Source organism: Osmerus mordax, chromosome 3, assembly GCF_038355195.1.
Source record: "Osmerus mordax isolate fOsmMor3 chromosome 3, fOsmMor3.pri, whole genome shotgun sequence".
NCBI lineage: Eukaryota > Metazoa > Chordata > Actinopteri > Osmeriformes > Osmeridae > Osmerus > Osmerus mordax.
The window spans coordinates 3,056,039-3,078,928 of NC_090052.1; the positions used below are offsets into that span (position 1 = coordinate 3,056,039).

At 40.3% G+C, this 22,890-nt stretch overlaps 1 protein-coding gene across 1 annotated transcript in view; it reads left to right on the forward strand.

The window, feature by feature from the left end:
• The first annotated feature begins 625 nt into the window (after window positions 1–625).
• The window catches only part of LOC136938297 (uncharacterized), a 51,818-nt gene continuing 29,553 nt past the window's right edge, over window positions 626–22,890 (forward strand). The window contains exons 1-4 of the mRNA XM_067231618.1: window positions 626–687; window positions 3,972–4,108; window positions 8,460–9,058; window positions 15,010–16,041. Of these exons, the coding sequence (XP_067087719.1) occupies window positions 626–687; window positions 3,972–4,108; window positions 8,460–9,058; window positions 15,010–16,041 (1,830 nt within the window). The remainder of the gene's footprint in view (window positions 688–3,971; window positions 4,109–8,459; window positions 9,059–15,009; window positions 16,042–22,890) is intronic.

Sequence of the window (22,890 nt, forward strand, 5' to 3'; positions counted from 1 at the left end):
ATAGACAATATCTATGTAACATTAGGGTTTTTGTTCATATAAGCTTCTAGTGGGAATAGTTCACCTGTCAATATTCTTTTTGTTGCTGTCACTGTGTCTACTGTTCTAACCTAGCAATGAGTGTGTACATTTAAATATTTCAAAACATGTTTTTTTTTTACAGGCTATTAGCACATTTCTAGTTGAAACTCAAAAGCAATATCCAATAATCACTGTTAAGTACTATCACTCTAGTAATTTTCGTAACAATAAATACTGTATATAGTATTAGTGACTAGGTTAAGATTGTGGAAAAGTCATTATCCATGTTTTGGATATAAATGTAAATAATCTCACCTGGACTTATTGCTCCTTTGGAAGTCTCCATGGGTTTTTTGCTTTGTCTGTGTTGTCTGTTGTCCTGTTGTTTGTCTGTGAAATACTGTCTTATGACTTACTTGATCTGGCAGGTTGTATAAAGTCTCTTTTAGATCCTACAGATCTTCCCTAAACCAGTAGAGCAGGTCCTATGGTGCCACACACTAAGGAATGTAACCTGCCAACTGCAGGGTTTGGTGCAGCCAGCATTTGGAACCAATGACCCTTCACTGTGAGATAAACTACATCCAACCCATGTGTCATTGTCATGGGCCAGCTCAGACTGCAGGACAAGTTTGCAAGGAACAAGTTTGAAACAGATTTTATGCAGTAGGCTGTCACATGAATACACCCTCTGCTGGTAATCAACCCTATTATGTACTGACATAACCTATATGTGATACAGCATTTTTATTTTTTTATAACCTAAAACTTTTCATGTTATAACAAACTAACTTATCTTGTAATAACATGAACAGTTTGAACTGATTACATAATAACCTTGGTCTATTGCAACATAATTTCAATAGTTCATGTAAGTTAAACTTAGAGGAAACGGTCTGCAGAGAAAGGATAAATTGAGGAACATGGCTCATTTACAAGACTTAAGACTGCTCTTCCATCTCGTGCGTCAGTGGGGTGGTCAGGATCGTTATCAGGATGGTTCACTGGTTGAGTAAGACACTGTTCTCCTCTAATTGTGTCATGTTGTGGAGAACCACACATGCCACAATAATGTCACGTGACCTTTCAGGGGTGACCTTGAGCCTACTCGGCACTAGAATCAGGCCATGAACATTCCAATGATCATCTGTAGCAAGTTATAATGTTGCTGCGGGCTGGGCTCAGGATCAGGGGCTCAGCCAATAAGGCTGGCTGGGATATCCTCTGTCACCAAGCAGGTAACCATTGAACTCTCCCATTATAATACGAGGATACAGTTTGTATTTTAAGTTGCAATAGGACAAAACTAAATATGAATTCTAATAGGATATAGATGTACAAACTCACCACAGGCAATTCTAGAGTTCAGTGTACATTCACAAAATATTTGCTTGTCATGCACAGACAGGACACCTCCATGTTGCTGATGATGTGGGCTGCATCACATATGATCTTCACAGTGCAGAACAATAATTAGCTGCAGTTGCTGTATTGTGAAGTATCTTTCATTTGGAATGCTAATGGTAGAGACTGATGTCCACTTGGCAACTAGGTCCAAGGTTGGCAGACCGTCATAGACCGATGTCCCCTAGCGACCAGGTCCAATGTTGGCAGACCGGCGACCAGGCAGATGTTGACAGCTCAACCCCCCACACCACAGAGGAGGGGTGGAGGGGGGACAGAGAGAAGAGAGCAGGAATTAGAGAATGCAAAGGAGCAACTAACAGTTACTAATAACAGTAAGGGTGAGGTCCCCACCGGTCAAGTGTGAACTAGTCCAGCAGTTTAGCAGACAAAAAAGGGTATCTGATGTAGCCCTAGACACCAAGACAGCACCAACCCCCTAGATTGGAACATGAACTCTGTTCCAGGGAAGAGAAACTATAAATAAGAATGCCCTGACCCCTGTCATCTCCAACTAGCAACAGAAACAATAACATTAACAATCAAGTTCAGGTTTACTTTATTTGTAAATTCAAGTCATATGACACATATACAGACAAACACACACTTGAGGTTGGCTTTATTTGTGATGAAGTTTTAAACTAAACATACAAGCACAAACTTTAGCAGCCGTAAAACTGACTAAACAGAAAGGTTTTTAATCTAGCTTTGAATGTTGAAAAAGTGTCTGCCTCCTTAGTTGAAACAGGGAGTATGTTCCAGAGAAGAGGTGCTCTATATGAGAACGCCCTGCCCCCAGCGTTTTGTTTTATTTTGGGAACCACCAGATAGCCTGCATCTTGGGATCGTAGTGTCCTTATTGGGTGATAGGGTGCAAGGATACCAGAGAGGTAAAGCGGTGCTAATCCATGGAGAGATTTGTAGGTTAAGAGTAGAATATATAATAGATAAACGCTTTTTGGCATTAACAAAGTAATAGTTAATTAACTAATAGTTAGTTAATCCTTTATAAAACATATAAAACATTAACAATACATTATTCATAATTACTAAGATTATTATTAAACACTATGTTACTCATTAATAAACACTGTTGAAAATTATTTACTTGGTGTTACAAGGTGTTTGATAACTGCATTGCCATACTTAATAGACAGATTGTTAAGATAGTTGCAAACCAGAAGTAAATAAGCTGTTAATGGTACATGAGCTCTTACGTATATGAAACATTAGCCAATAGTTAGCGTGAGTAAATAACACAATATTTACTTTGTCTTTACGCCAAGTTAAATCCATGATGCACACTGTAAGGCCAGAGTCCCTCGTGTTTGTCCCGGGCTGTGAAACTATTTGATTTGATGGCAGAGACGGGAGATTGACTTGTTAATATCTGACTGCAATTTAGAAATGTGCAAGTACGTTACCTGTAACCTCGAGTGCTAAACAGTTAATGACATGGAACTCGGACGTAGGTAAAAATATTATGCTTGATCAGGGCACCGACCTTAAAGTATGCATATTCATTAATCAGCCTTTTCTTTACTATGGATATGGGCTTAAACACAGGTTGTTCTTGAAACTGTATCTGTAATTTAAGGAATACAATACTTTGTAGTTCTGATGAACACCAATAATTGTGTCAATACTGAAGGATTGTTAAGGATTTTAGCATTAGCACCCCTATGCTTTGGAAAGACCTGTCTGAGGACATTATATTATATTTCATTCACTGTACGTCACGCTAAATACACCAGATTGTTCACATAGAAAGTACAGCAGAAGATCAAGAACCAGAACAAGCAAGACAGACAGGAATTCTACCTTATTTTTTTATTGTTGTTTACCATATTAGTGTTTATAGTTTCATGATCATGTTTTTTTGATTATCTAATTAAAGTCTTCATTTTGACACCATATTTCAGAGTCAAGTTCCTCTATGGATACAATGTTTTAATATCATTTAATATAAACTTCAACCTTTTTATTTACATATCAGACTTTTGAAAAGTATACAACAATAATGATTCCGGGTTGATCATTTCTAATTAGCAAAAATAAATAATAGAAATCTCAATGAATACAAAATATTACATTATACATTTAGAGCCAGACATTTGCCATTTTAATTACCCCTATTGGTACTTTATCATTTCACTTGATACCAACCATGCACTGCATACAAATTAGAGTGTTCTTTACATTCTTTGCGTATTTAACTCCAAAGATGAAATAGATCCCCAGTTGGGCACCAACTCCCACTGAGATGTCCTCTACCTTTGCAATGTCCTTTCCATCCATGTGAAGACAAATTTCACTTTCAGCACAAAAGGGGTTCCCACTCACAAGCAGCACTGGGGTTGGAGACTTTGCCATCTATGAAAAGCCCAAAACAAATACAGTATCTTACATGAATACATGACATTTACACTGTGGTTTTCAAGCACTCTCCGTTTTAGTGAACTGAATTAAAGATTTAGTCAGTGCGTCTGATTGGAAAGTTATCTGAACAAGCCCTACTGCTGTGACCTCTGTGGTAAAACCTTTAGACAGGCTGGGGATTTAACAGTTCACCGCAGGATCCACACTGGAGAGAAGCCCTACAGCTGTGACCTCTGTGATAAAAGCTTTAGCCAGGCTGGCAGTCTCAGACATCACTGCAGGACCCACACAGAAGAGAAGATCTAAGCAGCACACACATTTTGTTTATTTTATTATAGTTTCATGATCATGTTTTTTTGATTATCTAAATAGAGTCATTTTGACACCATACTTTCAGAGTCAAGTTCCTCTATGGATACAATGTTGTACAATGTAATATCATTTTTTGTTCAGTTGGGCAACTGAAGTGTTGAGATACACAACTCATTAATGATTTTCTCTTTTAGAGAGAATCATTGAGTGTCCCAGCTGTGAATGATTTATGAGGCAAGACTTGCCCCCAAGTTTGTTCAGCGTCAATGCACCCCTTCAGCCCTGTTATGCTGGTGTAGTGAGTGCCTGAGCCAAGGACACTGGACATCAGGTAATAAGCAATAGCAATAGATTCATCATAAAAGGAATACATATTTCGAATTCTAATTTTAATCTACGATGACATTGCGAGGTTCATTTATGTATAGGCAAAATACATTGAATGATGGAGAATAAAACATTGTGGTCTTTGGTCAAATTGAAAATAAAGTAAAATCATCTGTGGCAGTTGTTTGTCGTTTGAATTCTGTAATATTTGCCCTTGCCTGAGACTGCAAACAATACAGGTGTTGTACCGAAATCGGTGACCTATCAAAAACAGATTAGCAAAACTGGCAAGCAACAACAAAGAACTAGAGAGGATACAATTTCTGGGGAAATTGTAGGGTGTGCTTGCTTGCGTCGGTTGCACAGGGGTCTGTATATTTTATATAAAAATGCATCGGGCCTACTTATTATTTATAAAGATTACATAGATTTAAAAGCATCTTTTTTTTGCTGCTCATTTACAACTCAAAATACGAGTGAAGTGTAGAATGAAATATGATGTCTTCTCATTTCCCCTGCAAGAGGCAGCTGACAGGCTGAATCAAAACGAATACATTTGGCAGACCGGTGTTAAAATGGACCTAATCTCTATGACTTAAACGTCCTTTTAAGTTGTCCCTTCTCGTGATATTTTCAGGCATTTAGCCTACTCATATTGCATTCATTCATTAATAAAGAACCCCCTTTGAAGATTATTCTACGACGTTACCGGCAGAAGATAGAATCGCGATTCAAACAGTACCATCTGCTAACTGAAAATATGCCCCCCAAAACGTAAATAAGCTTGACATTTATTTAGTGGAAAATCGCTCATTCATAAAAAGCTCACTGGTAGCGATCATTGTCAGTAACAACGCAAAATGCGATATAGCCCTGTGTGGAGAAGCTGCTCCGGTAAATTGTACTACTACGGTACAGTACTAGACTACTGCTGTGTTCGTCTTGGTAGCGATTGCGTTGGTTGAATTGGATTTAACGTTCCGTTGTACGGTTTAGGCTGAAATTAATTATTTTCATGAACAGATTGACAACGTTTAGGCTGTGGCAATGAAGTTCAGGTTAGTAGTTAGATAGACTTTTGATTTAAGTAAGGGGAGTGCCGAACATGTTCTGTCGCCGTTTGACTTCCTAAACAGCTGTGTACTGTAGCTAGATGTTTTTGTAGTGTGTCTCGCGTAAGCTACAGCGTTGCAGTGTGCTACACTGGTTTGAAACCACAGGTAATGATAATTTCACCCACAAATCGTTTACTTGTAATGTAATGTCATAATAAATCCTACAACGAAAATGTATTTGTGAGGAATGTTTATTTAACGATTGAAAACAGATGCATCATAGACCACTGTAGTATGTGTTGCCCGGGCAACAGAGGCTAATGTCATGATGCTAATACTTCAGTGAAATAGTAGACTACTGTTTCCGAAAGTAGATGTACTTCCTTAATAATATCAGCTTATACTGTACATTACACATGACAATTGTGTGTCATATCACAAAGTAAAATGAGTAAATAGTTATCACCCTGGCCTCTTTGCTTGTGGCGTTTCTGCAGCTGCCTTGCAGTAAAGCTATAGTTAGCCTAGCTATCCCCCAAGTTAACAGATGCGAAACGAATGTTCTGCCAAAGGTAGTCACGAGTGTTTTCGTGACGTTAGTGACGTTAGTAACGTCAGTGACTGGCTAGCAAATTAGCCACCGTTAGCTTCACTTTTCGCCACAAAAACTTAACTGAAGCCTAAACCATGCAACGGAACGTAAATTCCAATAGAAGCAACTCAATCTCTACCAAGACGAAACTTTTGACACCTACTTTGTCTATGTAGGCCAAATATTGACTGAGTTTTAGGGGGGCAAAAAGAATAATAATAATAACTAGAAACGGCTGTTCCTGCGAAACAGCAGTGAGAATGCTGAAAACCTGAATGGGGATAGCTGACCATGCTAAAAAAGCGGAAAATTGTGAAAATTTTGTAGAAAGTGGTGCAGCTATGATTGCTAACGCGCTGAGGGCAGAGAATAAGAGAAATGTAGCTAGAATCCACACCTCAAACAAGATAACCTAGACGCAAAACTACACGTCCAATCCAAAATATAAGGATATTTTCCGAGACCCAAGACTCTGCCGAAACCAGAGATATTCTTTATATGTCTGTGCGGTCAGAAATACGACTCTACCGGCAGTTTCAAAATCTTGTTTCTTTCGCTTTCTCTGACGAATTTTACCCACCTATCCATTGAAGTTAGTGAGATAATTTGAAAGGCTGCTCTCGCTTCAAGGCTCATAGCTGAAAATCTGTAAATGTGAGCTCTTTAGTAGTTACATTGGCTGAAAGAGGACAATGTTTCCTACATTTTAAGGTATAACTTGTTTCTGTAAGTTAAACTATATGAACGTTAGAGGAATTTGTTTGACAATTTAGTTGAATATCAGAAAAAGAGCAGCCAGCAGAGTGTGCCACTCTGCTTGCTGCTCATTCATAAAAATCAAGAAGGAGCAAACATTTTAATGTATTTCAAACTGTCATAATTCAAAATTGGCTGAATATTTGAAAAAGCGGAATCATTTGGGAATAGCTGAATGTCTTGTGAACATTTTAAAGGTTGAATGGTGTCTCTAGCTGAAAGTATGCTGAAGTAGTTACGTTTGAAGGAGAGGAAGCTTTTTAATGATTTGAAAGGATTTACCATTATTTTAATGGGAGAATAATTTGCACAAAAACCTTAATGTCTTAAAAAGTATAAAAGTGAGAAATACCAAAAGTCATAGCCAACATCTCCTGAAGGAGCTGAACGTTTTGATACAAAAATTGTAGGAATCGGTGAAAGTATGCAGGACTAGTTAAAGGCCAAAAAAACAGCGGAAGAACTAAGAAGTTGAAAAACAATAGTGAGAATGCTTAACAGCATTCTCACAATAATATATATGTGAGAGAACAAAGGTTGTGCCCTTGCTGAAGGCAAAGCACACCCAATAATAATAATATATATGTGAGAGAACAAAGGTTGTGCCCTTGCCGAAGGCAAATCACACCCAATAAATCGTTTTCATAAAGTGCAGTGATACACGTCCCGTCGCAGCAATTTAAAATGTTCTAGAAGAGGGGCTTTTGATTTTTTTTATTGAGTAAATATCTGAGGATGGGCAGTATTTTTGTGAGTCAATGTTTGTAATAGTTGGTAAATGCAAAAAGAGCCCATCCTGTGTGTGTTGGGCGTCTGGTTTTGGAGAGAGGCCCTCTCTTACTGGAGGATAAATGTAAGAACCTTAAGGTTCCTTTTATAAACAGTATTTCGCAAACCTGGACTTTGTGGTCACAAAAAAAATCACCTTTATTGGAACATGTAATATGAATCATCTTAGACCAACAGATCAATGATCAGTAAATATGCAGGATGAAGAAGATAAATGAAGATAATGGCATAAATGGAATACAAACACAGCCTGATATGTCTCTGTGGTTTTATTTGCTATGTAAAACGAACGTGTCTCTTTTGTACCATGTCTAATCATATAACCTATCATTTTTGAAGAAAACCAAATTACTATAAAGAAGAGTTGTATGCCAAATAAGTTTTGTCACAGTGTTTTGTGTTTCTCCAGTAAAATAAACCTGTGAAACATACACCTTTCACCAAATGATCAACATTACATATGCAAAATGGCCCATTATGACAGACATTAGATGTCATTTATATGTGAAAGCTGCAGATCCCCTACTGGCCAATCATATTTGAATATGGGCGGAGACTAGACAGAGGAGACACCTTAAGGCTCCAGAGAGACTACAGAGAGACTCAACCAGAGAGACTGCAGAGAGAGACTTGACCAGAGAGACTACAGAGAGACTCGACCAGAGAGACTACAGAGACTCGACCAGAGAGACTACAGAGACTCAACCAGAGAGAGACTCAACCAGAAACAGCAGTAACCAGAGAGAAACAAGCTTCCAGAGACTACATCCAGGATCCAGAAAGACCAGACAGAGAACCAAGAGAGAGCTGAGTTATGGAGACACATCACTGTGACACATGTGGGAAGAGCCTTTCCTCATCCAGTTACCTCAAGCAGCACATGAGGATCCACACTGGAGAGAAGCCCTACAGCTGTGACCGCTGTGGTCAAACCTTTAGGGATGCTAGTGCTTTTACAGCTCACTGCAGGATCCACACTGGAGAGAAGCCCTACAACTGTGACCTCTGTGGTAAAACCTTTAGCCGGGCTGACAGTTTCATATTTCATAGCAGGATCCACATTGGAGAGAAGCCCTACAGCTGTGACCTCTGTAGTAAAACCTTTAGCCGTGCTAGCAATTACACAGATCACCGCAGGATCCACACAGGAGAAAAGCCCTACAGCTGTGACCTCTGTAGTAAAACCTTTAGCCGTGCTAGCAGTTACACAGTTCACAGCAGGATCCACACTGGAGAGAAGCCCTACAGCTGTGACCTCTGTAGTAAAACCTTTAGACAGACTGGGGAATTAACAGTTCACCGCAGAATCCACACAGGAGAAAAGCCCTACAGCTGTGACCTCTGTGGTAAAACCTTTAGCCATGCTAGAGGTTACACAGTTCACCGCAGGATCCACACTGGAGAGAAGCCCTACAGCTGTGACATCTGTGATAAAACTTTTAGACAGACTGGCCATTTCAGAGCTCACTGCAGGACCCACACAGAGGAGAAGATCTAAGCAGCACACTGACTATTTATGTCAAACAAATGATCTATTGAAGAGTTTCTTGCATATCTATGATGGAAAAACCAAGGGGTGAAGTTGTCCCAGCAGTCACCACCTGATAGAACTTCTGTATGACACACAGCTGAACGAACTACTGGCATGCACCTACTGGGACAGCACATGCAGCAACACCAGATCTACAGTCCAACATGACAGGACACAGGGAAGATACTCTACCCCTGTAACAATGGAGGGTAAGCTGTGTCAGACTGGGGAGAATCTTGGCAAACACTGGCTGACACCTTTCAGTTGTGAAGCACACATTTGTAATTAAGAAACCCATCAAGGTGCTCAATATTAATTTCTGGTTGACCTCTGTTTATCTCTGCAACCCTTTAGAATGTCTGTGTGTTTGACCCATTTGTTGAGTAAGATTGGTTGGTTTGTTATTGTTTTAACTACAATACCTGTTGAGGCTCATGCAGGTTGTTTTTGAAGCTGTAGACGGGCAAGAATTTCATCTTAGTTTTTTATTGTTTACTACATTATAGTGTTTATAGTTTAATGATCGTGTTTTCATTGATTATCTCATTAAAGTCTTCATTTTGACACCATACTTTGAGTCAAATTCCTCTATGGATACAATGTTGTACTATGTAATATCATTTAATGTTAATTTTGGCAACTCAAGTGTTGAGATACACAACTCTTAAAAAATTCTCTCTTTTATGAGGCAAGACTTGCCCCCCAAAAACGTACACATCAAGTTTGTTCAGCGTCAATGCACCCCTTCAGCCCGTTATGCTGGTGTCGTGCTCGAACCAAAGACACTGGACATCGGGTAATAAGCGATATATAGGTTCTGCCACCTCCTCATAGAAGGAATAAACAACATTGCAATGTTCATTTATGTAGAGGCAAAATAGCCTATATTGAATGATGGAGAATAAAACATTGTGGTCTTTGATCAAATTGAAAATAAAGTAAAATCATCTGTGGCAGTTGTTTGTCGCTTGAATTCTGCAATCTCTGCCCTTGCCTGAGACTGCAAACATTACAGGTGTTATACCGAAATCGTTAACGTATCAAAAACAAATTAGCAGTGTGGCAAGCAACAACAAAATATTACAATTGGTTTAGCACATTTGTTCGTACTGAAATCACAAAACTCTTAGCACACACTTAACACAAGTCTGTGGATTAAACTGGGGATACTTTTTTCATTGCTTTCACACAGAATGCATCGAATGACTGCAATAGTTTTGTTAAAATCATTATAGTCCTGCCAGGAGAATTAGCTATCGAGGATCTGTATTGTTTTTGACCCTTTACCTCAAAAGTCAGATTTACATAACGTTCTGGCAGCTGGCGCACACTTGTGAGGATTACAATGTAGACTTACTATGTAAATTGGTGTGTGAATTTTGCCAATGAATATAATTCACAGCACAGAAGAGATTATCAATGAGTTGACCTCTGTACAGCCTACCGCTGCCATCAGCAGTAGGCTGTACAGAGGTAATGCGGGGGTCAGATGGCTGAGCGGTTAGGGAGTCGGGCTATTAATCAGAAGGTTGTTGGTTCGATTCCCGGCCGTGCAAAATGAAGTTGTGTCCTTGGGCAAGGCACTTGACCCTACTTGCCTCGGGGAGAATGTCCCTGTACTTACTGTAAGTCACTCTGGATAAGAGTGTTTTTAAATTGACCACCAATTTAAATTTTAAATTTAATGCACGCCAGACCGTGTGAAATAAATTGTTTATGAAATCCCCACTGAGTGACACTAAGTGCAGTGAGTATTGTTTGCAGAGGACGATGAGAAAGAAATCAAAGCTGAATGAATGAGGCCGCTGCAGGACAGGACAAGAGCCCTCCAGGAGCCCTGCAGGACAGGAGCCCTCCAGGAGCCCTGCAGGACAGGAGCCCTCCAGGAGCCCTGCAGGACAGGAGCCCTCCAGGAGCCCTGCAGGACAGGAGCCCTCCAGGAGCCCTGCAGGCCAGAGCTGAGATCCTCTGGGCCTCGTCATCCCCCTGGTCGGAGTGAGAGAAGCCCCAGGAGGAGTCATCGTCAGGGTCCGGCCTCCTCTCCCGGCCCGTGTCAGCGGCGGTGCCGTCCGTGCCCTGAGTGGCCACTGCAGCCGTGGTGCTTGCTCTTGTGAGCGCACTCCCTCTCTCTCCTGCTCTTACTGCCGGGAACTCTCCCTCCGCTCGCCCCCGCAGCGGTGGTGGTGGTGGCCTCCGCCCCTCTCGTTGCTTTTCGTCATTTTGTTGGCTACATTTTATTGACGTAAGGCTGTTTAGCCTGTGTTACGAACATTGTCTTGGGGGAAATGCCGTAACACTAGACCAACACACAAGACAGAACACACATGCAAACAGGGAAAGGGACGTAACAGCCTGTTTTCTGCACCTCTCTTTCACCAACGGTCTTTGGAGGAGGGGAGCACTGAACTCCCAAGGTTTATTCAATTTTTCTTCTATTTTTTCCCCAAATTTTCCTTGTCTTCCTTGAGGGTTTTGGTTGGTTGAAGGGCAGTTCTACGGGCGTATGTGAAGCCCTCTGTGACATTGCTTGTAAAAAGGGCTATACAAATAAATGTGATTTGAATTTGTTGATCAGTCGTCCAATGCACACTGATCTTTATCCATTGTTGAAGACTACGTACGCACTTCTCTGTATTCACATTTGCAAGTAAAGAGACTGGATGGTTCTGAAACAAAAGGGTTTATTGTCCTATTTGCCAGATGATAGCCCGATAACAGGGCAGTTTACACCCTTCTCTCCTACCTCACTGGAAGATGAAGACTGGAACAGAGATGTGTTAAACATAGGGCTGGGCGGTAGGCCTATGTCCTCAAATTTACGTCATTGCGGTATAAATCTGTAGCACGGATGGTACCGGTAGGCTATATATCACGATATATACGTTTTTCTTAACAATTTTTGTCCATTTGTTTCAATAGACTGCAATCCGCACCGGCCATAATCTGCCACACTTGCATTCATTCCTCTGGCCCACACTCCCACTTCACACCTGGTTCCCCTGAAATATAAGCATCACATGAAAGCATGAAGGAAACATTTGGCACAAAGCAAATAGGCATGTCATATTATATTCAGGTGGTTTCCTTTGATTTAGAAATCTTCTGGAAAAAATAATCTCCAATACTTTTTTTAATCTAGTGTATATCATTTTAAATGTATTTTGGGCACTGTCAGGACACAGTAGGATATGTGAATACAAACGGGGTATTTCTAGAATCACACAAGCACAATTCATCTTGGGAATTACATGTATTTATTTACCCATAAAACAGACCACATATAATGTATTTAATAATACTGTTTGATTAGGAATATGTTTGTTAGTGAAAGGGTTATCCTATAAGGATTGAAGAATGCTGACAGAACTGTGATCAATGGTTCAGAGATGAGTGTCTTGGGGGGCTTCAGTCTGTGTATATTTGTCAGTTAAAATGAGAGCAGGACGTTATCTGAACTTTTGGTACAACTCTAAGTTTGGGGAAAGGGAAGTGTGCTGTGAAGCATGTAACATAAAATACACTCAGGATTCTGCTTTGTGAAGGTTGTATTTATGTCAGTCATGTTGAGAGATCAGCTGAGTGAGTGCACCAAGTACAGACTACATTACAGTGACACTCGAATGCGCTAGTCCAGCTGTTACTCTGCTGCTCTGAGGAAAAGCCCCAAGAAAGAGGATTAGGGTTAGATAACCCTTCACAGGCAATTGTGGTTATTATGTCCACCCGTAATCTCTAATAGTCTTTCACAAATTATGTGAATGTTTTCATTTTCCTCATTCACAGCCTAAAGTCAATTCAAACATCATCAGTCACCTAACATTATACTTGATTTCTCTTGTCGAAAAAATAACATGCGTTCACCATAATAATTCCTACCTAAATAAATACTTTTGACATTTACAGTAAAATATAAAGCAATCCTGTCCTTTCAACAGTTCAACCATATTTACATACAACAGAAAATAATGCTAAAACCTACATGAAAATATTTTAAGACTGCAATTTCAGTCTTACTCCATGTTATGTAGCATATTACGAAGTGTACTGAAGTATGTGTGTGTGTGATTACATAGGTTGTGTGTCATAGGTCTGAAGACTCAGACACGTATGAAACAGTATGGGGAGTTTAATAAGGAGGATTTCTTTTATTAAAGATGGGTGAACAACTGAAAAAAGCTTAATTAATCGGTGAGATGACTGAAAGCTAAATGACTTACTGACCGCAGCCCTCTCGGTAACAGTTCTTACTAAAATAAAATGAAAACAGAATGGCAATTGATACATAAATCTCTTCATAATTATGAATTGACGATACTGAGTTAAGTACTATTACACACATTAAGATAGTAAAAGAAAATATTTAAAAAGAGCATTTGGTGGGTACAACATGTTCATGTCCGACAAAGCAGGGGGAATGAGGTGACGTAGAATAATAATAGTAAAACTATAAAATATCCCCAGTATATTTTCTGTAGATGCTCAAAAAGGAAACCCTTTTTATGCAGAGACAGCTACTGTTCGGCGTTAAAGTAACTTTAGATGACTAATTAATACTTGTTGATAGTTAGTTCAGAATCTGCTGTATATAACATCTGCAAATGGAATATTATCAAATAATTGTGACATTGTACAAGAGTGTTTGTTTGTGTGTGTGCGTAAGTGGGTGCGTGTGGAGTCAGTTGGCTGAGCGGTGAGGGAGTCGGGCTAGTAATCTGAAGGTTGCCAGTTCGATTCCCGGTCATGCCAACTGACGTTGTGTCCTTGGGCAAGGCACTTCACCCTACTTGCCTCGGGGGAATGTCCCTGTACTTACTGTAAGTCGCTCTGGATAAGAGCGTCTGCTAAATGACTAAATGTAAATGTGTATTTGTGAGAGGAATATTCTATTTCAATTTTTTTAATAGAAAATGAGCAATTTCCAATCCAAAGTCCTTTTATTAGAAAACCAAATTACTATAAAGTAATTTGGTTTCCTCAAGGATCACAATGACTCTTGCTTAGAGACTTGTTGCTCTTGTGGTTAGTGGTAACTGTTTTAAATTTTTGTTCTCGCTGTGATATATTGTTTTTATTACTGTTGCTTGCTTTTTTTCCACAGGTACACTTGCACTTATAGCGGTTCATGTTGTTTAATTGTAACTTGTTTAACTACATGCTCTTATGGTTCTTCCCTTTGGCACTTACTTTGGTTGTTCACAATGTGTGCTTCATGTTTTGGCTACTCGCAATCTTGTTGTTATGATCAGTGACCTATGCACTTTGTAAAGCTCTCTCTTGGAAGTCGCTTTGGATAAAAGCGTCTGCTAAATGAATAAATGTAATGTAAATGTAAATAAAGAGGAGTTGTATGCCAAATACGTTTTTGTCACAGTGTTTAATGTTTCTCCAGTAAAAATAAACCTGAGAAATATACACCTCCCACCAAATGATCAACATTACATATGCAAAGTGGCCCATTATGACAGACAAAATATGTCATTTATATGTGAAAGCTGCAGATCTCCTACTGGCCAATCATACTTGATCATGGGCGGAGACTAGACAGAGAAGACACCTTAAGGCTCCAGAGAGACTACAGAGAGACTCAACCAGAGAGACTGCAGAGAGAGACTCGACCAGAGAGACTACAGAGAGACTCAACCAGAGAGACTGCAGAGAGAGACTCGACCAGAGAGACTACAGAGACTCGACCAGAAAGACTACAGAGACTCAACCAGAGAGAGACTCAACCAGAAACAGCAGTAACCAGAGAGAAACAAGCTTCCAGAGACTACATCCAGGATCCAGAAAGACCAGACAGAGAACCAAGAGAGAGCTGAGTTATGGAGACACATCACTGTGACACATGTGTGAAGAGCCTTTCCTCATCCAGATACCTCAAGCAGCACATGAGGATCCACACAGGAGAGAAGCCCTACAGCTGTGACCTTTGTGGTAAAACCTTTAGCCGGGCTGGGAATTTCAGAGTTCATAGCAGGATCCACACTGGAGAGAAGCCCTACAGCTGTGACCACTGTGGTCAAACCTTTAGGCATGCTAGTGCTTTGACAGCTCACTGCAGGATCCACACAGGAGAAAAGCCCTACAGCTGTGACCTCTGTGGTAAAACCTTTAGCCGGGCTGACAGTTTCAGATTTCATAGCAGGATCCACACTGGAGAGAAGCCCTACAGCTGTGACCTCTGTAGTAAAACCTTTAGCCGTGCTAGCAATTACACAGATCACCGCAGGATCCACACAGGAGAAAAGCCCTACAGCTGTGACCTCTGTAGTAAAACCTTTAGCCGTGCTAGCAGTTACACAGTTCACAGCAGGATCCACACTGGAGAGAAGCCCTACAGCTGTGACCTCTGTAGTAAAACCTTTAGACAGACTGGGGAATTAACAGTTCACCGCAGAATCCACACTGGCGAGAAGCCCTACAGCTGTGACCTCTGTGGTAAAACTTTTAGCGATGCTAGCAGTTACACAGTTCACCGCAAAATCCACACTGGAGAGAAGCCCTACAGCTGTGACCTCTGTAGTAAAACCTTTAGCCATGCTAGCAGTTACACAGTTCACAGCAGGATCCACACTGGAGAGAAGCCCTACAGCTGTGACCTCTGTAGTAAAACTTTTAGACAGACTGGGGAATTAACAGTTCACCACAGAATCCACACTGGAGAGAAGCCCCACAGCTGTGACCTCTGTGGTAAAACCTTTAGCCATGCTAGCAGTTACACAGTTCACCGCAGGATCCACACTGGAGAGAAGCCATACAGCTGTGACCTCTGTAGTAAAACCTTTAGCCATGCTAGCAATTACACAGTTCACAGCAGGATCCACACTGGAGAGAAGCCCTACAGCTGTGACCTCTGTAGTAAAACGTTTAGACAGGCTGGCCATTTCAGAGCTCACTGCAGGACCCACACAGAAGAGAATATCTAAGCAGCACAGACATTTTTTATTTTTGTTTACTTTATTATAGTTTCATGATCATGTTTTTTTGATTATCTAAATAAAGTCTTATTTAGAATCATTTTGACACCATACTTTTAGAGTCAAGTTCCTCTATGGATACAATGTTGTACAATGTAATATCATTTTTTGTTAAGTTGGGCAACTGAAGTGTTGAGATACACAACTCATTAATGATTTTCTCTTTTAGAGAGAATCATTGTGTCCCAGCTGTGAATGATTTTATGAGACAAGACTTGCCCCCAACAAACGCACCCATGAGGTTCGTTCAGCGTCAATGCTCCCCTTCAGCCCTGTTATGCTGGTGCCTGAGCCAAGGACACTGGACATCACGTAATAAGCAATAGCAATAGATTCATCATAAAAGGAATACATATTTCGAATTGTGATTTTAATCTACGATGACATTGCGAGGTTCATTTATGTAGAGGCAAAATACATTGAACGATGGAGAATAAAACATGTGGTATTTGGTCAAATTGAAAATAAAGTAAAATCATCAGTGGCAGTTGTTTGTCTTTGAATTCTGTAATATTTGCCCTTGCCTGAGACTGCAAACAATACAGATGTTGTACCGAAATCGGTGACCTATCGAAAACAGATTAGCAAAACTGGCAAGGAACAACAAAGAATTACAATTGGTTTAGCACATTTGTTCGTACTGAAATCACAAAACTCTTAGCACACACTTAACACAAGTCTGTGAATTAAACTGTGGATACTTTTTTCATTGCTTTCACACAGAATGCCTTGAATGACTGCAATATTTTTGTTAAAATCATTGTAGTTACATTTCGTGAGACAGCTAGTCCTGCCAGGAAAATTAGCTATCGATGAGCCATATTGTTGTTGACCCTTTATCTCAAAAGTCAGATTTACATAACGGTCTGGCGGCTGGCGCACAACTGCGAGGATCACAATGTAGACTTACAATGTAAATTGGTGTGTAATTGTTGCCTATGAATATAATTCACAGCACAGAATAGATTCTCAATGAGTTTTCAGTGAGTAGGCCTACATGAGTATCTGGTGCATAATCACACATTAAGTCGCGGAGCCATCACGATGGGACTGATGAGTGAGCATCAGACCAAAAACAAAATAGTCTGTGGCTGTCTTGATTTACTACCGAGTGGTGCAGCACAGGCTACCGCTGCCATCTAGTGTAAGACTGTGTTAATACACGCAACCACACTCCCATGTAACAAGTGGAATAAAATAGAAGAGGGGTTTTGTGTTGGCCTCAGAGGCATGTATACCAGAACATGACATCGTCATGTTATCATTCTTCATGTTTAATTTAAATTCACACAGATAAGCCTGACTCACCTTCCGAAGGGTATGACTTTACCTTTGTTCATCCAGCTTCATAGACAGAACCCAGTGACATGGTTTTTGATTTTTTTTATTGAGCACAAATCTGAGGATTGGCAGTATTTTTGTGAGCCAATCTTCATAATAGTTGGTAAATGCAAAAAGAGCCCAGCCTGTGTGTGTTGGGCGTCTGGTTTTGGAGAGAGGTCCTCTCTTACTGGAGGATAAATGTAAGAACCTTAAGGTTCCTTTTATAAACAGTATTTCGCAAACCTGGACTTTGTGGTCACAAAAAAATCACCTTTATTGGAACATGTAATATGAATCATCTTAGACCAACAGATCAATGATCAGTAAATATGCAGAATGAAAAAGATAAATGAAGATAATGGCATAAATGGAATACAAACACAGCCTGATATGTCTCTGTGGTTTTATTTGCTATGTAAAACGAACGTGTCTCTTTTGTACCATGTCTAATCATATAACCTATAATTTTTGAAGAAAACCAAATTACTATAAAGAAGAGTTGTATGCCAAATAAGTTTTGTCACAGTGTTTTGTGTTTCTCCAGTAAAAATAAACCTGTGAAACATACACCTTTCACCAAATGATCAACATTACATATGCAAAATGGCCCATTATGACAGACATTAGATGTCATTTATATCTGAAAGCTGCAGATCCCCTACTGGCCAATCATACTTGAATATGGGCGGAGTCTAGACAGAGGAAACACCTTAAGGCTCCAGAGAGACTACAGAGAGACTCAACCAGAGAGACTGCAGAGAGAGACTCGACCAAGGGGTGAAGTTGTCCCAGCAGTCACCACCTGATAGAACTTCTGTATGACACACAGCTGAACGAACTACTGGCATGCACCTACCGGTTACAGCACATGCAGCAACACCAGATCTACAGTCCAACATGACAGGACACAGGGAAGATACTCTACCCCTGTAACAATGGAGGGTAAGCTGTGTCAGACTGGGGAGAATCTTGGCAAACACTGGCTGACACCTTTCAGTTGTGAAGCACACATTTGTAATTAAGAAACCCATCAAGGTGCTCAATATTAATTTCTGGTTGACCTCTGTTTATCTCTGCAACCCTTTAGAATGTCTGTGTGTTTGACCCATTTGTTGAGTAAGATTGGTTGGTTTGTTATTGTTTTAACTACAATACCTGTTGAGGCTCATGCAGGTTGTTTTTGAAGCTGTAGACGGGCAAGAATTTCATCTTAGTTTTTTATTGTTTACTACATTATAGTGTTTATAGTTTAATGATCGTGTTTTCATTGATTATCTCATTAAAGTCTTCATTTTGACACCATACTTTGAGTCAAATTCCTCTATGGATACAATGTTGTACTATGTAATATCATTTAATGTTAATTTTGGCAACTCAAGTGTTGAGATACACAACTCTTAAAAAATTCTCTCTTTTATGAGGCAAGACTTGCCCCCCAAAAACGTACACATCAAGTTTGTTCAGCGTCAATGCACCCCTTCAGCCCGTTATGCTGGTGTCGTGCTCGAACCAAAGACACTGGACATCGGGTAATAAGCGATATATAGGTTCTGCCACCTCCTCATAGAAGGAATAAACAACATTGCAATGTTCATTTATGTAGAGGCAAAATAGCCTATATTGAATGATGGAGAATAAAACATTGTGGTCTTTGATCAAATTGAAAATAAAGTAAAATCATCTGTGGCAGTTGTTTGTCGCTTGAATTCTGCAATCTCTGCCCTTGCCTGAGACTGCAAACATTACAGGTGTTATACCGAAATCGTTAACGTATCAAAAACAAATTAGCAGTGTGGCAAGCAACAACAAAATATTACAATTGGTTTAGCACATTTGTTCGTACTGAAATCACAAAACTCTTAGCACACACTTAACACAAGTCTGTGGATTAAACTGTGGATACTTTTTTCATTGCTTTCACACAGAATGCATCGAATGACTGCAATAGTTTTGTTAAAATCATTATAGTCCTGCCAGGAGAATTAGCTATCGAGGATCTGTAGTGTTTTTGACCCTTTTCCTCAAAAGTCAGATTTACATAACGTTCTGGCAGCTGGCGCACACCTGTGAGGATTACAATGTAGACTTACTATGTAAATTGGTGTGTGAATTTTGCCAATGAATATAATTCACAGCACAGAAGATATTATCAATGAGTTGACCTCTGTACAGCCTACCGCTGCCATCAGCAGTAGGCTGTACAGAGGTAATGCGGGGGTCAGATGGCTGAGCGGTTAGGGAGTCGGGCTATTAATCAGAAGGTTGTTGGTTCGATTCCCGGCCGTGCAAAATGAAGTTGTGTCCTTGGGCAAGGCACTTGACCCTACTTGCCTCGGGGAGAATGTACCTGTACTTACTGTAAGTCACTCTGGATAAGAGTGTTTTTAAATTGACCACCAATTTAAATTTTAAATTTAATGCACGCCAGACCGTGTGAAATAAATTGTTTATGAAATCCCCACTGAGTGACACTAAGTGCAGTGAGTATTGTTTGCAGAGGACGATGAGAAAGAAATCAAAGCTGAATGAATGAGGCCGCTGCAGGACAGGACAAGAGCCCTCCAGGAGCCCTGCAGGACAGGAGCCCTCCAGGAGCCCTGCAGGACAGGAGCCCTCCAGGAGCCCTGCAGGACAGGAGCCCTCCAGGAGCCCTGCAGGACAGGAGCCCTCCAGGAGCCCTGCAGGACAGGAGCCCTCCAGGAGCCCTGCAGGCCAGAGCTGAGATCCTCTGGGCCTCGTCATCCCCCTGGTCGGAGTGAGAGAAGCCCCAGGAGGAGTCATCGTCAGGGTCCGGCCTCCTCTCCCGGCCCGTGTCAGCGGCGGTGCCGTCCGTGCCCTGAGTGGCCACTGCAGCCGTGGTGCTTGCTCTTGTGAGCGCACTCCCTCTCTCTCTCCTGCTCGTACTGCCGGGAACTCTCCCTCCGCTCGCCCCCGCAGCGGTGGTGGTGGTGGCCTCCGCCCCTCTCGTTGCTTTTCGTCATTTTGTTGGCTACATTTTATTGACGTAAGGCTGTTTAGCCTGTGTTACGAACATTGTCTTGGGGGAAATGCCGTAACACTAGACCAACACACAAGACAGAACACACATGCAAACAGGGAAAGGGACGTAACAGCCTGTTTTCTGCACCTCTCTTTCACCAACGGTCTTTGGAGGAGGGGAGCACTGAACTCCGAAGGTTTATTCAATTTTTATTCAATTTTTTCCCCAATTTTTCCTTGTCTTCCTTGAGGGTTTTGGTTGGTTGAAGGGCAGTTCTACGGGTGTATGTGAAGCCCTCTGTGACATTGCTTGTAAAAAGGGCTATACAAATAAATGTGATTTGAATTTGTTGATCAGTCGTCCAATGCACACTGATCTTTATCCATTGTTGAAGACTACTTACGCACTTCTCTGTATTTACATTTGCAAGTAAAGAGACTGGATGGTTCTGAAACAAAAGGGTTTATTGTCCTATTTGCCAGATGATAGCCCGATAACAGGGCAGTTTACACCCTTCTCTCCTACCTCACTGGAATATGAAGACTGGAACAGAGATGTGTTAAACATAGGGCTGGGCGGTAGGCCTATGTCCTCAAATTTACGTCATTGCGGTATAAATCTGTAGCACGGATGGTACCGGTAGGCTATATATCACGATATATACGTTTTTCTTAACATTTTTTGTCCATTTGTTTCAATAGACTGCAATCCGCACCGGCCATAATCTGCCACACTTGCATTCATTCCTCTGGCCCACACTCCCACTTCACACCTGGGTCCCCCTGAAATATAAGCATCACATGAAAGCATGAAGGAAACATTTGGCACAAAGCAAATAGGCATGTCATATTATATTCAGGTGGTTTCCTTTGATTTAGAAATCTTCTGGAAAAAATAATCTCCAATACTTTTTTTTATCTAGTGTATATCATTTTAAATGTATTTTGGGCACTGTCAGGACACAGTAGGATATGTGAATACAAACGGGGTATTTCTAGAATCACACAAGCACAATTCATCTTGGGAATTACATGTATTTATTTACCCATAAAACAGACCACATATAATGTATTTAATAATACTGTTTGATTAGGAATATGTTTGTTAGTGAAAGGGTTATCCTATAAGGATTGAAGAATGCTGACAGAACTGTGATCAATGGTTCAGAGATGAGTGTCTTGGGGGGCTTCAGTCTGTGTATATTTGTCAGTTAAAATGAGAGCAGGACGTTATCTGAACTTTTGGTACAACTCTAAGTTTGGGGAAAGGGAAGTGTGCTGTGAAGCATGTAACATAAAATACACTCAGGATTCTGCTTTGTGAAGGTTGTAGTTATGTCAGTCATGTTGAGAGATCAGCTGAGTGAGTGCACCAAGTACAGACTACATTACAGTGACACTCGAATGCGCTAGTCCAGCTGTTACTCTGTTGCTCTGAGGAAAAGCCCCAAGAAAGAGGATTAGGGTTAGATAACCCTTCACAGGCAATTGTGGTTATTATGTCCACCCGTAATCTCTAATAGTCTTTCACAAATTATGTGAATGTTTTCATTTTCCTCATTCACAGCCTAAAGTCAATTCAAACATCATCAGTCACCTAACATTACCATAATAATTCCTACCTAAATAAATACTTTTGACATTTACAGTAAAATATAAAGCAATCCTGTCCTTTCAACAGTTCAACCATATTTACATACAACAGAAAATAATGCTAAAACCTACATGAAAATATTTTAAGACTGCAATTTCAGTCTTACTCCATGTTATGTAGCATATTACGAAGTGTACTGAAGTATGTGTGTGTGTGATTACATAGGTTGTGTGTCATAGGTCTGAAGACTCAGACACGTATGAAACAGTATGGGGAGTTTAATAAGGAGGATTTCTTTTATTAAAGATGGGTGAACAACTGAAAAAAGCTTAATTAATCGGTGAGATGACTGAAAGCTAAATGACTTACTGACCGCAGCCCTCTCGGTAACAGTTCTTACTAAAATAAAATGAAAACAGAATGGCAATTGATACATAAATCTCTTCATAATTATGAATTGACGATACTGAGTTAAGTACTATTACACACATTAAGATAGTAAAAGAAAATATTTAAAAAGAGCATTTGGTGGGTACAACATGTTCATGTCCGACAAAGCAGGGGGAATGAGGTGACGTAGAATAATAATAGTAAAACTATAAAATATCCCCAGTATATTTTCTGTAGATGCTCAAAAAGGAAACCCTTTTTATGCAGAGACAGCTACTGTTCGGCGTTAAAGTAACTTTAGATGATTGATTAATACATGTTGATAGTTAGTTCAGAATCTGCTGTATATAACATCTGCAAATGGAATATTATCAAATAATTGTGACATTGTACAAGAGTGTTTGTTTGTGTGCGTGCGTAAGTGGGTGCGTGTATTTGTGAGAGGAATATTCTATTTCAAT